The sequence below is a fragment of the Bos indicus genome, chromosome 8 (assembly GCF_029378745.1).
Source record: "Bos indicus isolate NIAB-ARS_2022 breed Sahiwal x Tharparkar chromosome 8, NIAB-ARS_B.indTharparkar_mat_pri_1.0, whole genome shotgun sequence".
In the NCBI taxonomy this organism is placed as follows: domain Eukaryota; kingdom Metazoa; phylum Chordata; class Mammalia; order Artiodactyla; family Bovidae; genus Bos; species Bos indicus.
Genome location: NC_091767.1, coordinates 29414244 through 29434853, shown reverse-complemented (window position 1 = coordinate 29434853; position 20610 = coordinate 29414244). Strand labels below are relative to the sequence as shown.

The 20610-nt window shown below is 41.4% G+C and overlaps 1 protein-coding gene across 1 annotated transcript; it reads right to left on the bottom strand.

Moving 5' to 3' along the window:
* Nucleotides 1-15957: 15957 nt before the first annotated feature.
* CER1 (cerberus 1, DAN family BMP antagonist) lies at nucleotides 15958-19099 on the bottom strand. The gene is made up of 2 exons (XM_019965703.2): nucleotides 18593-19099; nucleotides 15958-16670 (listed from the first exon to the last, which is right to left on the bottom strand). The coding sequence occupies exons 1-2, from the start codon at nucleotides 19097-19099 to the stop codon at nucleotides 16356-16358; spliced, it is 822 nt and encodes a 273-aa protein (XP_019821262.2). The 3' UTR covers nucleotides 15958-16355.
* Between the last annotated feature and the right edge of the window lie 1511 nt (nucleotides 19100-20610).

Genomic DNA, 20610 nt, shown 5'->3' with positions numbered 1-20610 from the left:
CCCACAGCCCGCCCGGGAGCCGCGATGGGAGCCGCCGAGGGCCCAAAGACCAGAAATCGCGCTTGGGGCGGGCGCAGACTCGCCGCGGCCACGTGCCTCCCGGACCGCCGCTACCCGAACGCTAGCACTTGCTGCACCTCGGCGCCGCCGCCTTCCCTGACTGCCACCTTTCCAGCTTTGCCCAGGCCCTCCTCCTTCCACACCATTGTCCCACTCTCCTGAGTGACTGGAGAGGGGCCTTTCTTTAAGGATCGCCTTTATCCTCTTTCCTTCGAAAGGGCTGTCCCGCGGGCCTCTCTACCCGTAACTCACACTGGATGGTCCCTGGTACCTTGCCTCAAATTACAGTCCCCAGCATCAGTGTCCTCTGGAAACCTGTTAGAAACGCGCCATTTCAGGCGTGCTGAATCAGTATCTGCGTTTTAAGAAGGGTTACGAGGGGTGCCTACACGTGCACCTTGAAGACTGAAAAGCACTGAACTCCAGTGTTGCCCACTGCAGACCCTCTGGTAACGAGAGCCAAAGTTGCCCCAGACAACCAAGGTTTGTCCTTTTCCTGTCGGCAACCAAAGTTCGTAGTGAAACAAGCTTAACTTTGTGTTTGTCATCCAAAAATTACCGGCTTTCCCATTCCTGCAACCTATGAAAAACACATTGACTCAACACAGCAAATAATCCACCTCTCAATCTCAATTCGTATCTTCGCCCAACACCAAAGACAAATTAAAACCTTTACTCTCCCCCTCACCTCTGCTGAACAGGTCTTTGGGAAGGTTAAAAGTTTGCAGTATGCTGGATCCTCGTGCCTGTCTGCCACAGGAGGAATAATGTGTGGATTGTGTGTGTGGAGGGGGCGGGGCGGGGCGGGGGCTGGATTCTACTCGCCGAACTCTAAAATCTGAACTCTACAGAATGGCATTGAACGCTCTTCACAAACTGGTCCCTACCTATCCCTCTAGTCTTATCTCTACCTATCTTGCTTCTGAATCTACCCTTCTTAAAAGGCCCTCCATCTTCCTCTCATGATCTTAATTCTATCCAGACCTGAGACTCAGCTCAAATCCTGCCAGCCCAGAGTTCCTCTCTCTCAGTATCACACACTGTAGTTTATTTGGACCCTTATGTTACCTTGTATTGCTAGGTATTTTCAAATGTGTTATGTGCTGGTTTCTGAATTAGTTACAAATATAAGACCTTGCAATCTTAAAGTCTTACATTGGTGGTTATTAAAGTGTGGCTCCCACACTAGCAGCATCAGAATCACTTAGGAACTTATGAGAAATTCATGTTCTCCAGCTGTACCCAGACCTACTGACATAGAAACTTTGGGGGAGAAGCCCAACAATCGATGTTTTAACAGACCTGGAAAAGACTAGAGATCTCTTCAAAAAATTAGAGATACCAAGGGAATATTTCATGCAAAGATGGGCTCGATAAAGGACAGAAAGGGTATGGACCTAACAGAAACAGAAGATATTAAGAACAGGTGGCAAGAATACACAGAAGAACAGTACAAAAAAGATCTTCAGGACCAAGATAATCACAATGCTGTGATCACTCACCTAGAGCCAGACATCCTGGAATGTGAAGTCAAGTGGGCCTTAGAAAGCATCACTACGAACAAAGGTAGTGGAGGTGATGGAATTCCAGTTCAGCTATTTCAAATCCTGAAAGATGATGCTGCAAAAGTGCTGCACTCAATATGCCAGCAAATTTGGAAAATTCAGCAGTGGCCACAGGATTGGGAAAAGTCAGTTTTTATTCCGATCCCAGAGAAAGGCAATGCCAAAGAATGCTCAAACTACCACACCATTGCACTCATCTCACACGCTAGTAAAGTAATGCTCAAAATTCTCCAAGCCAGGCTTCAGCAATAGGTGAACCATGAACTTCCAGATGTTTAAGCTGGTTTTAGAAAAGTCAGAAGGACCGAGATCAAATTGCCAACATCCGCTGGATCATAGAAAAAGCAAGAGAGTTCCAGAAAAACATCTATTTTTGCTTTATTGACTATGCCAAAGCCTTTGACTGTGTGGATCACAATTAACTGTGGAAAATTCTGAAAGAGATGGGAATACCAGACTACCTGATCTGCCTCTTGAGAAACCTATATGCAGGTCAGGAAGCACCAGTTAGAACTGGACATGGAACAACAGACTGGTTCCAAATGGGAAAAGGAGTATGCCAAGGTTGTATATTGTCACCCTGCTTATTTAACTTCTATGCAGAGTACATCATGAGAAATGCTGGGCTGGAAGAAGCACAAGCTGGAATCAAGATTGCCGGGAGAAATACCAATAACCTCAGATATGCAGATGACACCACCCTTATGGCAGAAAGTGAAGAGGAACTCAAAAGCCTCTTGATGAAAGTGAAAGTGGAGAGTGAAAAAGTTGGCTTAAAGCTCAACATTCAGAAAACGAAGATCATGGCATCTGGTCCCATCACTTCATGGCAAATAGATGGCGAAACAGTGGAAACAGTGTCAGACTTTATTTTTTTGGGCTCCAAAATCACTGCAGATGGTGACTGCAGCCATGAAATTAAAAGACGCTTATTCCTTGGAAGGAAAGTTATGACCAACCTAGAAAGCATATTCAAAAGCAGAGACATTACTTTGCCCACAAAGGTCCGTCTAGTCAAGGCTATGGTTTTTCCAGTGGTCATGTATGGATGTGAGAGTTGGACTGTGAAGAAGGCTGAGTGCTGAAGAATTGATGCTTTTGAACTGTGGTGTTGGAGAAGACTCTTGAGAGTCCCTTGGACTGCAAGGAGATCCAACCAGTCCATTCTGAAGGAGATCAGCCCTGGGATTTCTTTGGAAGGAATGATGCTAAAGCTGAAACTCTAGTACTTTGGCTACCTCATGCGAAGAGTTGACTCATTGGGAAAGACTCTGATGCTGGGAGGGATTGGGGGCAGGAGGAGAAGGGGACAACAGAAGATGAGATGGCTGGATGGCATCACTGACTCGAAGGACGTGAGTCTGAGTGAACTCCGGGAGCTGGTGATGGACAGGGAGGCCTGGCGTGCTGCGATTCATGGGGTCGCAAAGAGTCGGACACGACTGAGCAACTGAACTGAACTGAACACCTGCTTCTGGAAGAATTATCATTGTTTATCATAATGCTTTTGATGTAGTAAGATTTTTATAACTGGATTTGTTTGAAAAGAAAGAAGTCATAGTGATAGTCACTTTGAGGAAGAGGAAACATGTGAAGTTTTACCCCCCTTAAACCCTGGTACTGAAGTGCATATTATTTGGCTGTCTCTTAGTATACCCTTGCGAAAGAGAATAATTTGTGGCAAATGATCTCAACAGGTGCCAAAATGTTGAGACTTGGTTGATGAGCGTGTGAATGCCCATGACTATGGAAGTGTACATGCTCTTCATGCATCTTTAAAATATTATTAGGCAAATCAGTTCCACAGAGAATTTTCTAAGGAAGGCAAGGAAGGAGATAAGTGGCAGGAAAAACATTCTCAAAATCATGAGATTTTTTTTTTTTTTTTGGCATGGGCAGTTAAGAAGTATCATCAAGGACCTATCCCTTACACTGAAGGTCACGTCATAATTTTATCATTCATGCTAAACATTGACTATATTGTGCTGCAACATATACACTTAGAAACCATGTATAGAGACAGAATAGGAAGATATGACATCCTGTAATCTTTTTGAGGAGCTTTTCTACTTACTGTTAGAGAAGACATATGCCATGCACTATTTTTTCCCCCTCCGGAATTCTAGTTTTCATGGTGCCTGTGACTGACTGAACCGTGATTATTAATCAAACTAATATTTATCTGGGAATAGAAAAAAGTAGAAAGGACAAGTAGCACTGCTGCCACTGCCAATTTGGCTTCTCAACAAAGGCACAGTCGGGGCATTTATGTGGATAAACTCAGCCAACGACTGTGCTTCTGTGCCTTGACTGGGGAGGACAGAATTTTACTGCAATTTCCCAAAGTCAGAACAAGTGCAGTCCAGAGTTTAATCAGTACTGGCTAATAGCCCTTGGCAGCTTGGGATGGATAGCGTTCTCCACCTGCCCAGCTGGGTACCGTGCCCTAAGCACCCACATTTGATGCACATTCATGATTTCTTGGTTGCTTATAGTCATCTCCCCCATCTGTTTGAGTGGCAGAGTGCCCATTCCACTACAGTCTAATATTTGAATAGTTGTTCTTAACCTCTTTGGGGTTATGCATCTCTTTGAGCATCTGCAGAAAGTATTAGACTCTCTTCCTAACAAAATACACAAGTATATAAACATGTACATACATGTTTTATACCCTTAGATTTATACCTAGAGTTTCACAAAATGCTCTACCTTCCCATGTTCCCAGAGAACCACAATGAATTAATAAGTTTCACATTAAGAACTTTCCCTAGGAAATAGAGAGTAGGTAAAATAACTCTTTTCCCCCAAAAAATATTAATGATAACTCTAAAAAACACTGCATTCTTAGGAGAAATGCAATGCCAACCAGAGGTATGGACAAGTTACTGTGGGAAGTGCTAAAGAAGCAGCTAACAGTGTCAACAAGATGATTCAGGGTGGGTTCACAGAGAAAGTTCTTGCATCAGATAAGTAGAGTAAGATTTTGATTAGACAGAGGATCCCTCCAGGATGTGGGAAAGTGTAAGCAAAGGCATGGAGGTGTGGAATTGTAAGGGTCCCTCTGGTGTGGCTCAAAGGTAAAACACAGAGAAAGACAGAGAAGAGAATGGAAAGGTAGAAAAAAGCCCAATTATGGTGAGCTTCAAAGACAATGAGATTTCCATTGAGGAGTCATTAAGCTTTCAGAGTAGAGTAATAGACCTGCCAACAAGGGTCCGTATAATCAAAGCTATGATTTTTCCATGATTTTCTACTGGAAAATCATGTATGGATGTGAGAGTTGAACCATAAAGAAGGCTGGGCACCAAAGAATTGATATTTTTGAACTGTGGTGTTGGAGAACACTCTTGAGAGTCCCTTGGACTTCCAAGAGATCAAACTAGTCAATCCTAAAGGAAATCAACCCTGAATATTCATTGGAAGGACTGATGCTGAAGCTGAAGCTCTAATCCTTTAGCCACCTGATGCAAAGAGCCGACTCATTGGAAAAGACCCTAATGCCGGGGAAGATAGAAGGCAGGAAGAGAAGGGAACGACAGAGGGCAAGATGGTTGGATGGCATCACCAACTCAATGGACATGAGTTTGGGCAAGCTCCAGGAGATGGCGAAGGGCAGGGAAGCCTGACATGCTGCAGTCCATGGGGTTACAAAGAGTTGGACACAATTGAGCAACGGAACAACAACAATAGACCTGCTGTACTCTGGAAAGACTTTTTTCGAGGGCAGTAGCATTATCAAAAGTTGTGGGGAGGTCTGGGGCATATGGAAAAGCTCTAAATATCCTAAAATGGAACCTAGGAGTGAAGCCACATGACTTTGCTTCAAGCTCTTAAGTTGCTTGATGTTTGCTCTAGAAGTTCCTACTAATTTAAACCAAGATGAACTAAAATGCTTACAACTGTTTAGGTGGGGAAATGTATCCCAGTGAATGATCAGGTGAGTTTAGAGTCTACGATGCTGAAAGAGTTAAAATCTATTTGGAATTGAAAGAGCGAAAATTAACTTGGACTGAAAAGAGGAAAAAAAAAAAAAAGCCCTGCCACTAATCAGGCTGGGAGGACAGACACAGATGAAGGCAGCTGCAACGTTAATAGAAAACACTATTTCTGCCAAGGTCATGCAGCAGTTAGAAATTACAATAATGCCCCAGACCACGTGCTCTTTTCATTTCTTACTACGGAGAAGGCAATGGCACCCCACTCCAGTACTCTTGCCTGGAAAATCCCATGGACGGAGGAGCCTGGTAGGCTGCAGTCCAAGGGGTCACTATGAGTAGGACATGACTGAGCGACTTCACTTTCACTTTTCACTTTCATGCATTGGAGAAGGAAATGGCAACCCACTCCAGTGTTCTTGCCTGGAGAATCCCAGGGACAGAGGAGCCTGTTGGGCTGCCATCTATGGGGTCGCACAGAGTCGGACATGACTGAAGCAACTTAGCAGCAGCAGCAGCAGCAGGGATACCCAATTGCTCAGTCTTCTTGACACCTTCACTTGCTGACAACACCCAATTCCTAGTAAATTCCTTCTTTTTCAAATCGCACCTCAGAACAACAACCAGTGGGAAACTGATCCCTGCTTCCCTCAGACCATCTTCAGAGTCCTTCAGTAAAAGCCCAGTTCACAAAGATGCTTTCTTCCACCCACCAGCCTAGTGGCAGGCACTCCTCTGATGTGTCCTCCCTTTTTCCAAGGCAACAAATCTGCTTTTGTTATGCTACAGACTTGTTCCTGGTAGTCCTGGACTGAGTAAGTTTTAAGAGCCCGTTTGATAATGAAAGCCACATGTTGTCAGGACTCAACAGTCAAGATTCTTCAGGAAAGAGGTCTCTCTTTTTGTGTCAAAGGCACAGCAAAGTAGCTGCCACCCTCAGCAGTTTCCCACGTGGATTCTTCCAACATGGGAGGAAGCGATGCTTTGGGCAGAGCCTGCCCCGAGCCTTTGGAGAAACGTGGATTGAAGTAGAAGGCTTTTTATTCCTTTGGAAAACTATTTTTGTGAGTGGTATTTCAGAAAACAGCTTATTCTAAGTAAACAGGATTAACAGAGTTCCAAGACAGAAATAAAATGGGCCTAGAAAGACAATGGCAAGTTCTGCCCTGATTCAATGCAAAGAACATATTAAAAATAGGGCAGTTTCGATGATGCTGACCTCTTTGCATCATGGGAGAAAGACGGAGTGAGATGTTCTTTGAGAGATGTTATTATGAAGAAAATAGCAAAAAGAGATGGAGAAAACTGACAAGACCATAAAAACAGAGAAGCAGAATATACAAGTCAGAATTGGAAACTTGAACAAAGTGAAGGGCAAGAGCACCAGGAAAATCAAGGGTCCAAAGAGGAGGGCTATCTCTGCCAGAAAAGAAACAGTTGCTTAATTCTCAGTTAGAAGCAAAGAAGAGCCAAAGGATGACCAAGCAGGAAATTTTGATGGGGACAGGAGGAAAACTAAGGGTTAAAACTGAATGTCTCCCATCTTTGTATAAAAACAAGAACAGGAGGTGCTGAAAGTGAAGTCGCTCAGTCGTGTCTGACTCTTTGCAACCCCGTGGACTACACAGTCCATGGAATTCTCCAGGCCAGAATACTGGAGTGGGTAGCCTTTCCCTTCTCCACGGGATCTTCCCAACCCAGGGATCAAACCCAGGTCTCCTGCATTGCAGGCGATTCTTTACCAACTGAGCCACAAGGGAAGCCCAGGAGATGCTGGGCTCTCTGAAAGGGAGAGAAAACATGAGCCTGTTTAGCACCAGGAATGGTGATGAGGAGACCGAAAGGGACAGCCCATGTGATTCATGTGGAGAGACTGCTGACTAGGAGAAGAACATCGTTTCTGAGTCCTTCAAAGAAAACCTAGGTGCCAGAGGTAATGAAAATAGTACTTCCGGCTGTTGTGCATAATCATGTTTATGGCTGTAAAACACTTTAGAGACTTAACTTTTGTTGGTTTCCAAGCCTACTAACTCAATGGACCTGATCTGGGTTCATGGAATCTACATCTAATAGATTAAAAAAAAAAAAGAGGACACCTGATATCTCACCGTTTGACACCTGCAGTGCTACAGCAGGGAGCCACGGCCTTCAGTGGTAAAAATATAGTTGACATGGGTGGAATAGCAGAGATACCAGGGAAAATTCCATAGGCAATGAGTGTTACATTCATTGAATGTATGAAGAGCATGAAGCAAGAGCATGAAGCAAGCAAATGCATAATTGAGGAATTCAGTGCAAGAGATGGTGAAAGATTAATGAACAGCTAGAATACACTGACCACATCTTCAGTTTCTTAAATACCTGTGCTGCTTTGGAGAGCAACGCCTGCCAAACTGATAGACATGCATACCATAGGCACACATGTCTTCGTTCTTTGCTCTCTTAATCAAGCAGTTAGTTAACTTTCACTGTGGGCTTCCCTGGTGGCTCAGCCGTAAAGGATCTGCCCGTCAAGGTAGATGAGAATTTGATCCCTGGGTCAGGAAGATCCCCTGGAGAAGGAAATGGCAGCCCACTCCGGTATTCTTGCCTGGAAAATTCCATGGGCACAGGAGCCTGGCAGGCTACAGTCCACAGGGTCACAAAAGAGTCAAACACAACTTAGCAACTAAACAATAACAAGAAAAAAAAAAAAAAAAAAACACTTTCACTGTAACTGCATCACAAAAACAAAAAGTCTGTCCTAAGTTCATACCTATTCTAGCAAGCAACCCCCTTATTCCCTTCACCTTTTCCCAGTCCACTTCTGCTGTTTGGGGAAAACCTAGAGATATGACCCTATAGAACCATATAGGCAACAAAGAAATGGGTCAGCCTTAGGTTTAGAAAGTCCTGCACCCAGGATTCATCCTGTGGTCTGGTTCTGTGAATACCAGCATTCTGAGAGACTCCTTCCTGAAGCAATCTGATCACCGTGTGCTGTCATTCATTAACTGCACGGAAATCGCCAACTGTCATCATCAAAGTCTTTTACGGGCATGCTGTAGATATTAAAGGAGCATGTTAATATTATATCATGTGCAGCAACAGCTGATGCTATTTTTATGGAGGCAATATTAGAGAGTGTGAAGAAGTATCAAACTCCAACTCCCACCATCTCTGTTTCTTACAGCTCTCCTGAAGCCTGACGCGGGGCCACAACGTCAAGCAGCTTTAATCACAGCAAAGAATCATTCAACTGATCATTTCCACGGAAGCTGATCTTATGCCTTAAACTAGGTATGTAGTTAATGATTGTAGATGCCTTTCTCTACACTCATCACCCGACTTCTACTGTAAACATGAAGGCAGGAGGATTTTCTTTGAAGTTTCCCAGGGCCAGAGAGAACATTTCTCCTTCCTTCTAGCTCAGGCCAGCATGTGGGAGTGTACCCTAGGCGTCATATGACTGGCTTCTCTTAGGCCTTGTGTCAAGTGGAATGGGCCTTCTGGCCAGACATTACGTTTATATGTGCTCAGTTGTATCTGACCTTTTGCAACCCCATGGACTGTAGCTCACCAGGCTCCTCTGACCTTGGAATTTTCCAGGCAAGAACACTGAAGTGGGTTGCCATTTACTGCTCCAGAGGATCTCTGTCCTGATTTGTGAAATCTACTCAGAGCAAACTCAAGACTTATTGGGGCTGTCTCATAAGTCCCGCTTGCTCCCCTGAGATCTCCTCCCTGAGCCTATCATAAAGTCTGAAATTTCCAGCTCTGTACTTGAGAGAGAGAGAGAGCAAGATCCAGACGGTGACTGTTAAACTGCAAATAACTCGATGACATTTTGGAAATATTGTTAATTTTCTTAGGGGTGATAATGATATTATTGTCCTTAATTGTGTAGGAAAATAACCTCATTCTTGGGCGATGCATATTGGAGAATTAGGGTGAAACGTCATGATATCTGCAATTTACTTTCGAATGGGCCTACAGTATAAAAATATGTAGTGAACACACATCTACGCACATTCACACAAATGGAAAGGAAAGATAAAGTCAATATGGCAAACATAACAGTCGCTTCAACTGAAGTGGAGGCTGTGGACGTGTTCTGGGATCTTATTTTTTTCAACTATTTTGTATGTTTGAAAAATCTTCATGATAAAGAAGTGGAAAAAATTTAGATGCCAGAACATATTCCAAACCCAGTGAATCAGATGCCTTGGGTGTGAAACCAAAAAAAAAAGCCTTGCTTGTGAGCACCTGATGTAGTTTGAGGCACGATAAAACATGAGAGTTAATGAATTATAGCGTTAAATGCTGATAGAGGAGTACGTGTAATAGGTATATTAGAAAAAGAGGCAATGATTTGGGGGAGAAAGAAAATTCAATTGAACACCTCTATTTCCTCTGGGCAAAAACTGCAGTTTAGCTAACTGAGCAAGGGTACTGCTATTCATAAGCTGCCTGAAAATGAAATTTGAGGAACTTAGAGTTTTGGAGAACAACAAAACCGGAGGATCAAGAAGGACTTAGAGAACAGCATGATGTTCTAATTCAAGAAGGACTGAGAGAACAGCATGATGTTCTAATTCAAGAACAGACCTGAGCAAGTGTTCAGAGTTCCTGTGACCAGAATTCTGCAGTAGCTCCCACCTACTCATTATCTGCCCTGGTGGAAAGATCACCAGCAGAGCTTTAAAAATATATTGACAATTGCCTGATATCCCCAACGCCTACCTCTAATTATTGGAACAGAATTTCTGTATTTTAAATGCTCATGGACCATTCTAACACACAGCCAAGGTGAAGGAGTAGTTACCTGTACATGAAATCTGAACTCTCTAGTTGGTAAATTCGGTATCCTCAAGGGCAGGAAGCTGTCATAGCCATCTTGGTACCACAGTGGGTCAGCTCAGTGCCTGATGTTTAATTCATTCTGAATAGATGTTAACTGGATGAGCTACACAGATGAATGCACATGAATTAGGAGCCCTGGGCAACTGTAGACAATTTGAATATCCTAGAATCAAGGTGAGAGAGGGAAGGGAGCTCAAGGGTGAAGCAGAAAGGAGGAAAAGTAGACACCAAAGAAAATTCCACCTGCTTTGAACTATTTTCCTTAGAGCTATGCCTGGACTCATAGTCACCTTTGCAAATGGCCAGGGGAATTAGGAGGCTTCCCAGGTGGCACTAGTGGTAAAGGCCTCGCCTGCCAATGTAGGACACATAAGAGAAATGGGTTCAATCCCTGGGTCAGGAAGATCCCCTTGTGGAGAGCATGGTAACCCACTCCAGTATTCTTGCCTGGAGAATCCCATGGACAGAGGAGCCTGGAGGGCTACAGTCCATAGGGTTGCACAGAGTTGGACATGACTGAAGTGACTTAGCATAGCCACGGCCATAGCGCAGGGGAATGAAGAGCATAAAACCTCTTTTTTCAATCTCTGCACATGGAGGAGGCCCTTCAGTGATAGTTTCACCCTGTATTCTCATGGTCCTGAGACGCTCCAGGACATTATTTTTTTTAATGTTCAAAGATTACTAAATCCAATGGATCCCAGGGCCGTTGATGGAGGCATCCTTTTAGTGTTTTATTTGAACAGCTGTAAGAGGTAAAATCTGTGCATCCATTTAAATTTTTACCTATTTCTTGTCTAGGGTTTAGGCAGGATGCAGGTTCCCTTGATTACTGGAACTGTGACATAAAGAGTCATGTACTGGAAACTCTTATTCCTGGGATATTGAACATAAATAGGCGTGTTTCCCTTAGCTGGTAGACAAGAGGAAATTGTGACCATTTCCTTGAGAAACATTAACCCAAGTCCACACCCAGAGATGGGTCACTGGTTGTTTCTTTTGGAGGAAAGGACGAGGAATGAAACGAAAACGGAGGGAGCAGGGCAATAAAATGAATATCTGAGCTCTCTCCCGGAAACGTGGGTGGATAAACTAGGGCCTGGCTTTGGAAAACTCGTATTACAGGAAAGTCCATTCCTTTGCTTAAGGTGTGATTACTCACCCATTTCACCATTGCCAGCTCCTGAAAGTGAACATTAAACAAAGTGAAGAGGACCCACTGATGTATATTTAAAACCCCTCCTCTGTTCTTGAAATGGAAACTTGACTTTCTTGAGATTCACTCGGAAGAGGTTTGTGAACATGATTTCTAAGTTTTCTTCCAGCTCTTCTGGCCTCCATGCTTTCTCTCCATTCCAACTGACCGGCTCCAACTGTTAAAATTTTTGGCTCATGGAAATCTTGTAGAAGCTCAGGAAAATTCTAGATGATCTCCCTTTAAGTGTGTCCATAACCACAACAATTATGCACATTTTGGGGGGTCATGAGGCCCTCTGAATCTACTTTGTAAATTGATATCATCTAATCTGCTCAGAAATATTCAAAAACTCCCCACAGTCTATCAAATACATTTTTAAGACTTGTTGGCTGCCATTCCAAGTTCCCCACCCTATGTACCCCACAGACCTTTTTTCAAGAGTAGTTCCCAAAATTCGTTCACTTATCTTTACAAGTATTGAGTTTTTATTCCTTACAAAATATTAAAATTATACATTGTAGGCGTATGTGTATGTTCCTGAATATATACAAATATATAAAAATCTCAAAATATGTAAATATATAATACTATTATATAAGAAATAAAAAGAAATATATCTAATAATATTTTAAAATAATGTAATATATAAAACTTTAGAAATGGGAGACTAACAAAGATGTATAATATACAGGACTTGCTCACTATTATTGCTTTATAATTTGCATATATTATCTCTGCTACTATATTATAAGCTACAAGGTGGGAGGAAATGTGTTTTATCTATGTTTGCTTATCTGAGGGTCCTCAGAATAGTGTCATGTACAGCATAAATTATCAGTGAAAATTCAGAGAACACATAACATTCTTAATTAAGAATCAAACTGACAGGTTAAGGAGACTATACACACCAAAAAAATAAATTTTCAAAGCTAAGTTAACCACTCCCTGTAGGGAATATTTAATGTCCTACTTCCTAACAGAGATAAAATAGTATAGAAAAATGCCTCTAAAAACTGTTGTAAAAACAAGCTGGAATCCTGTATGGAGAAAGGAGTAACCATGGAGCAATTTATATACAATATCATGTTTGTAGTAATTAAAAACTCAGCTTTATTGTCACACTTTCACAGGTTATTCAGTCTAACATAATTAACCTCTGGCACACTTGCCTATTTTATTTTTTATCACTTATAACCATCTGATATTTTTCCATTTCAGTTGATTAATGAATTGATTGATTTTCAAGTTGCTTGTCCCCTGCAGTAGAATATGAACTCTATAGGACCAGGGACCTTGTCTGACTTCTTTCCTTGCTGTGGACACAGCTATAGACTTACAGCTCTATCGTGCACAGAACTGGTGGACAAATACATACTTGCTGAGTAAAGGAACATATACACAAAAATAGTATGCATTATTTATGGATGTGTATGTACCTTTACAAAAATCTAAAAGGTATTGGAAGTGTAAACAAGACTGGGGGTGGGGTAAGTATTGAGTGCTCAGGGACTTGGGGGATACATCAGCAGGGTAGTTAGAGAAGATGTATATGTGAAGTGGTTCATACTTTTAAGAAAATAGACAAGAAGCACAAGACGACAAAATGTTAACTATTCTGGTAGTGGGAAATTGCGGGTCTGTTGTATTGCTTTTTGCACTTTTCTATGTCCTTTAAATGTCTCAAAACAATTTTTTTTTAAGTCTGAATATGAAAATAAATAAATAAATAAAAGTCTGAATAGAAAAGAGTGAATTTATCCTAGCTTTATAGGATCCAAAGCTCTCTGATGTGCTGTTACCTAAACCTGATCATCACGGTAATTCTGAAGTAATTATTACCAGCCTTATTTTATACAGGAGGAAAACGAGACCAAAATTGAGGAAGGGGGCTTGCCATGACCACCTCTTAAGTCAAGGCAATGCTTGGCTGAAAACCTGACCTAGGGATGACTTCTCTTTCAAGAGATAACATCACTGTCCTTCAAACATGAGGGCTAGACCAGAGGTAAAAAGAAATTAGCTTTGAGAGCTATAGGGAAGAGACCTAGAGGAGTTAAGTCTAAATTGACAAACAGCAAATAGGCAAACATTTTAATATAAGTAGAAAATATGCCTCACATTATCTTAGTCAAGTTGCTTAAAATTTTTAGGCTTAATTTCCTCTCCTACAAAATAGGGTATTTACATACCTCATCTGATTCTTGTTAGCATTGTACTATTTATGTATTTACACATGACTTAAATTATACAATTTATGTAAAAGACTCAGGACAGTATCTGGCACTTAATAGATTGTTCAATATTTGTGTGTTTCCTCTGTTTCTTGTGCTGCCGTGTATTATGTCAAACAGTTAGACTGCCTTTTTTGTAAATAAAAATCATTGAATGTGGGCAATTTCGTGAGTTTCATACTGCTACTCTTTGAATGTGACCTCTGCTACAACCATCAACTAGCTCATCTTGAATTCACACATGAAGAAAGGGCAGAGCAGAATTTGAATAAAACTGATGATTGCTTGGGGCTTGGGCTGGAGAGTCTATTTGCAAGGGTAGATAAAAGGGATTTGCAAGTGTGTGAGGAGGAGAAAGATAGTCAATTGGCAGAGATGGGTTTACATAATCAGGGTGAGGCAATGGCAAACTAGACAGCTGCTCAATAGCTTTTGGCACCAAAATATATTGACCAGCTGGGATATCATTAATGCTTAACAGTTTTATCCTTATGACCATATCTTGGCCAATTAGGTTGTCTTTGACCACAGAAGGGTATAATATATTCTAATATAAATGTTGCTGTATATCTCTGTAGCATGTATTCTATTGTGTTGATGTGTTGTAGAGTATACACTAAATATAAATGCATTTGTTTCTTCAGAACACCAGGTTAGATGGTGTGACTAAAGAGGAATAGAATTAAAATAGACATTAATTTCTTTTTTAGAAAAATAATTATTATTCCAGGATATACATTCTTGGGTACACTGAAAGTAAAAGGATTCAAATAATATCATTTTTAAGATTAATTTTTAAAGTATGATTTTAGAAAAAGAAATATGGTTAAGGAAAGTCAGTTCTGCATGCTTTTCATACAAATAAATACACACAGGAGAAATGACTGACAGGCAGTGATTGAAGGACCTTAACAGAAAGCGGTTTGCAGTGTTAAAAGAAACACTTGGACCAGTGTCATTAACCTATGAAGCCATTTCAGAAATACTCTTACTAGATAATCTCCCAATAGTGCCTTTAAATTATGGGAGAGGTAAAACAAATAAGGGCAAAATATAAGACAAATGAATGCTATAATATTTCCCAGAATGCATCATACATGAACATTTAATACATTAAAATATTTGGAATCTTTTCAGAATTTGCAACTGTGGCATTTACAAAATAAAATTTGTAACAGAGTTTTTTTATGCAGTAGCACAAACACAGTCATATGAACACAGAACCATTACTAAACTACCTAAACCAAAATGCATGAGAAAAAGGATTTCACCTGTAAATTGTTTTTTAAATTTAAATCATTTGTGGTTTATTTGACATCTACAGAAATTCCTTGGTTATTTGCATCAACATCTCTGGATTAACCTTTAAACCTGATACTGATCATATATTTTCCTTCCCCATAATTTAGGCACTAGTTTGTTTACTGATAATTGATTGTTCCTTATCCGTATGTAAACCACTAAAAGTAATATCTGTGTTCCTTCTTCAAAGCTAGAGACCTGACATTAAGAATTTTATATGGGAAGTATAAAAAGTAATGAGGCAACCAAACTCCAAACTCCTTCTCCCTATGGACCTACTTAATCATCTGATAAAAGTCAAATAAAACGTGGCCTGAGAGCAAAGACAGCTACAAGGATCAGGAATCTTCTCTACAAATACCACATAGATATGTATGCATACATGCATACATATGTTGCTCAGTTGCCCAGTTGTGCCCAACTCTTTGCAACCCCATGGACTGCAGCCTCCCTGTCCCTGACCATCTGCTGGAGTTTGCCCAAGTTCATGCCTGTTGCATTGGTGATACCATCCAGCCATCTCATCCTCTGATGCCCTTTTTTCCTTCTGCCCTCAATCTTCTCCAGCTTTCCCAAGGCTAACTGAATTCTGCCAAGAGAAAGCACTGGTCATAGCAAATACCCCTTTTCAACAACACAAGAGACGACTTTGCACATGGACATTACCAAATGGTCAATACCAAAATCAAATTGATTACATTCTTTGTTGCTGAAGATGAAGAAACTGTAAACAATCAGCAAAAACAAGACCTGGAGCTGACTGTGGCTCAGATGCATATATATATATATATATATATATATGTATATATATATTTGCTGATGCTTTGACAAGCTATTAAAGAAACCTATTTTATGGTCTAGTTTATTTCTTTTCCATCTTCAGATGGAGGGCTCTTACCAAAACTTGTAGACAATAGATCATGTAATAATAGTAGCAGAAAGGACGTTAGCAATCGTCTAGTTCAAGTCCCTTCTTTATAGATGAAAAACTTGGGGAAAAAGCTTCTGCAGCTCATTAACATGCTATACCCAATTAGTGGCAGAGTCGAGACTAGATCCCAAATGTGCACTGATGAATGGATAAATAAATATGACCTCTAACTCATTTTCACAACTATTTTGTAAACCATCTTTCTCTTAAAATATTATATACCCACTTAACATTTCAGACTGAGTAATCAGTAATTTTCCTGATAATAGTAAAATAGCTTTTCTTTTTTTTTTATGTTGAAAATCCTGGGATAAAGGGATCTTGGACATGAAATTCTGCCCGAAAGCCAGCCTGTGCGGGGTAGCCATGCTGATGCTCTGTCTTCACCATGCACTGACATTCCTCCACCAGCATCACCACCTTGATCACCATGGCCAGATCGGTGCAGTTGAGCTGTAAGTGCCTCGTGGTGAACTTGGCAGGCAGGCAGTGGGAGCAGAATGTGTGGGGGTGCTGCGCAGCTTCAGGAAAAGGAAGGGACCCACATTTTCCAAAGCAGAGGTTGTTCTGTACAACCACTTTCTCACAGTCTTCATGGGTGATAGTCTAAAAGGCAAACACATCTCCATTAAATTATCTTGAGTCATTTCTTTAACATACATGATACAGAAGCTCTAGACTATTAAGTCTGAGGATGTTAGTTGCTGAGTCATGTCCGACTCTGTAACCCCACGGACTGTATGTAGCCCACCAGTCTCCTCTGTCCATGGAATTCTCCAGGCAAAATTCTGGAGTGAGTTGCTATTCCTTTCTCCAGGAGATCTTCCCGATCCAGGGAGTGAACTTGGTTCTCCTCTATTACAGGCAGATTCTTTATCATCTGAGCCACCATGGAGGCCCTCCCAAGCCTGAGGATAACTTAGACTAAAATTTAAAAATCTTTCCAATGTTGGATACATTTTAAATATCCAAGTGATGGTATCTTAAGAGCATAGAGCTACCTCAACTAAATTTCTTTTATTGGGTAAATTAATAAATTAACCTGTAGGAAATACCTAAGGTAATATGGAAAATGTTTACACTTGAATGCCAAACTCTAAGTTTGATGTTACTGGTCTGAAAAATTCTAATGGCTCGCTTCTTGTCAATAATGTGTCTTACCCTTCTACTCTTCACAGTGCATTGTGCATAATAAATTCTCAATACATATTTGTTCAAAAGCTCACAGATCAGAACATCAAGAGTTTAATCTGTCCTATTTTGCAGTGTTTATAGTACATTCAAATTTATTAAAGTTGCATGGAGTAAAGTTGCAGCACCTACACCTCTAAATCATGTTGCGTGACATCATCTCTGCCTCTCCCGTAACCCCAGACACCTAGCTTTATGTGCCCTTCAAAATATATGAGCCAAACACCTTACTCTTAATTTGATTAGCAATAGAATTCAAAATAAGAGTTAAAAGGAAATTTGATTGCCCGGTTCTTAGGAGCAATTTTCTAATTATACATGGGCCAACAAAGCAGTCATTATTATTTGATCATTGACTTGTCATTGCTACGTATCCTTGCCTTTTCAGAATATTTAACTGCCTTGCACAGTCAATTACCTTATAATACTGCCTGCTTAATTGGGTAGCTTTACTGGACTGTAAAATTTTACTCTGCCCTGCATTGCTTTTGGTTCAGTATCTCTGTGTTTAAGGACCTGATGCAATTTCTCAATTTTAATCTAACATTTGGAGTGTGGGCTTTGCCAGACCAACTGGAGGAAGCAGATAGTAGAATGCTCCCTGGTCTTAATAGTGTGGAATCAATCATCCTAACCACAAATCAGCCAACACAACATGAACTGGAAGACAGGCATTTCTAAGGGGAGGAAATGTGATTTCACATCAAGATTACTTTTTGAAAGCTTATGAGAAAATCTGTTGTATTAAATCATTTTTGCTATGGTAATGCTAGAAATAATCTGGCAACTTCTGTCTAACAACCTGGACATAGTTGATAGACCTATGAAGTATCTGGGTGTGAAATACAGGGATTAAGACCATCATACATGCAAGTATGGGGAGGAGTCCAATGTATCCCACTTATCTGCAGATGGAACCCACTTGCTCATCCATGTCTAATAGAGTGTAGAGATGCAGCTAGGGAGAAGTTCTGGTGACCACTCTAAGTTCCCAATTTCGTAACTGGAGGGACAGTCAATTAATTCTCCAGATAGACCACACCAGTTTAAAAACAAATAAAACAAACAAACAAAAAAAAAGGCTCTGTGTGATCAATATGAATGATTACTAACATTAGCAGTACCATCATACCATCTTTGCAGCATTTCCAAGGTTAGAAAGAAATTTAGGGTATATGAGCATACTTTGCCAAATCCCATGATGAAGGTCCAGGGACCAAATCTGGAAATTAGGTGAGACTCAGACTCCTGGCACACTCGTCCCCTGCTTTTCACCCATCCCAGCTGTCCACTCCCTCCTGAAAATCTGGATCCCCGCCCCCACCCAGAACAAATACCTGGCTGAAGGGCACTGTCCTACAGGTCTCCTGATGCACTTCATGGCTTTTGATAGGCAGGATGATCCCCTGAGAAGCTGGACTCATTCTGAACATGAAGTGGTGCCAGAATTTCTTGGCTTCTTCCCGGAGAGGAGATTTCTCCGTCGGCATCCTACCCTTGGGCTGAGTGAGGCCCCAAGTCCCAGGGAAGATCTGCTCACTGACCAAGCCCTGGGATGGGTGCAGCTCTCTCTCAGGCTTCTTCCAGAATCTCCCAAACCTGGACAGCATCTTTTCTCTCTGCCTCTGGCCCTCCTCTGCAGGGCTGGCACCTATCAGGTGTGGCACGGCCACAAACAGATCTGGCTTCTCCTCTGCTTCCTCCTGAGTGCCCATGGAGAGCTCTCTGCGATTCCTTTCTAGGAGCATGAGAGAGATAGAACTCTGCCTCTGGCGACCATCCCCGTGCTGTACAGCCTCCCCTAGAGGCAGGAGCACCAGCAGCTGAAGGAAGAGAACATGCATGCTGTCGGGGCCCGCTTCTTGAAGATTCACAGACTGTGAGGCCCAGAAAGAGGTTCACTCCCTGCAGGACTGTGACCGGGGAGATGCTATATATGGATACCTGCCTTGTGGGATGGGAAGGCAGGTGGTCAGTAGCCAGGCAGAGTAAACACATCTCTTGTTTGCTTGAATTATGGAGTGCTAATAGTGTTCTGTCTTCATTTTGGTTTTGTGTATTTTAGAAGGCTCCACTGAAAGCCAGGGACCCAGGGGGTAATTAGCTGACACTTTATCGTCTGAGATTTAAGGAGCAGTAGTAGTGAAAACAACACGTCTTTGCCTGGATTTCCCATCACTGTTATTAGGGCGAGAGTAAGCTAACATCTGTGGTGCATCTGCTTTGTGCTGAGATAGAACTGACATGTTTTTAAGAGAGAGTTCAGTTGCTCAGTCGTGTCCAACTCTTTGTGACCCCATGGACTGCAGCATGCCAGGCTTCCCTTTCCATCACCAAAACTCCGGAAGCTTGCTCAAACTCATGTCCATCAAGTCAGTGATACCATCCAGCCAACTCACCCTCTGTCGTCCCCTTCTCCTCCTTCTCCTCTTCAAGAGAGAAGTGTATCAGGTAAAAATTAATGTATACGTTTAACCAAAGTTCAGGCTATTAGGCTACACACACACACACACATACACACACAGGAGCAGCCAAAGAAATATATAAAAGTTGTAAGAAAGAGAAAGGAAGAAATAGAGGAATGTTACGTTCATTGAGAAAAGGACGCTCCTATTACTGAGATATAGTTGGGGTTGTTGATTTTTGCATGGTAACAGTAAAGGGAGTATAGTCTCCTTTTCCACACATGGAAACTCACAATTCCCAAGTAATCCCCTCACCTTAAGAATCAAATACTTGGTGCTAAATTTCACAACTGGTTAATCATCAGATAAACTTTTTCAATTGTTCACACAAATCTCTCAACAGGATTCTAAGTAATAGACTGACAGCTCATTAGCCCTCGGTTAGGAGGGGGAAATGTCTTTCCCTCTAGCCACCCTACTGACATTTATTTTTTTTCTGAAAACAAAGAGCCAGACTTGAAAACGTGGATTCTATGAACCAGGTTTGATAGCTCTGGGGCGTGAAGCTGGCTGGCCCACATCATTTTCTTTATTCTGCAATAATTGATGACCAGGTTAAATAAAGATGGAGGCAAACATGAGTATTCAGGGATCAAAGGAAAATTTGTTAGATGACTATCATTTTAAAACATTATAAACCGACAAAGGTGTAAGAAAGAAACATTTCCACAAAAAAGAACCTCAGAATTTAGTTCCATCAGCCCTCTACAATATTTGAACAGTATTTCCATTGGGAATCAACCTAACACCTGTTTGCCTTTCTCCCCTTTTAATTCAATCATCATATTTCTTGCTTTCAGTAACATACATAATCCTGGAACATAACCCCTTTTTTTTCGGTAATGATTAATCATTTTTTTCTAAGAAGTGACCCATTGGAATATTTTTTC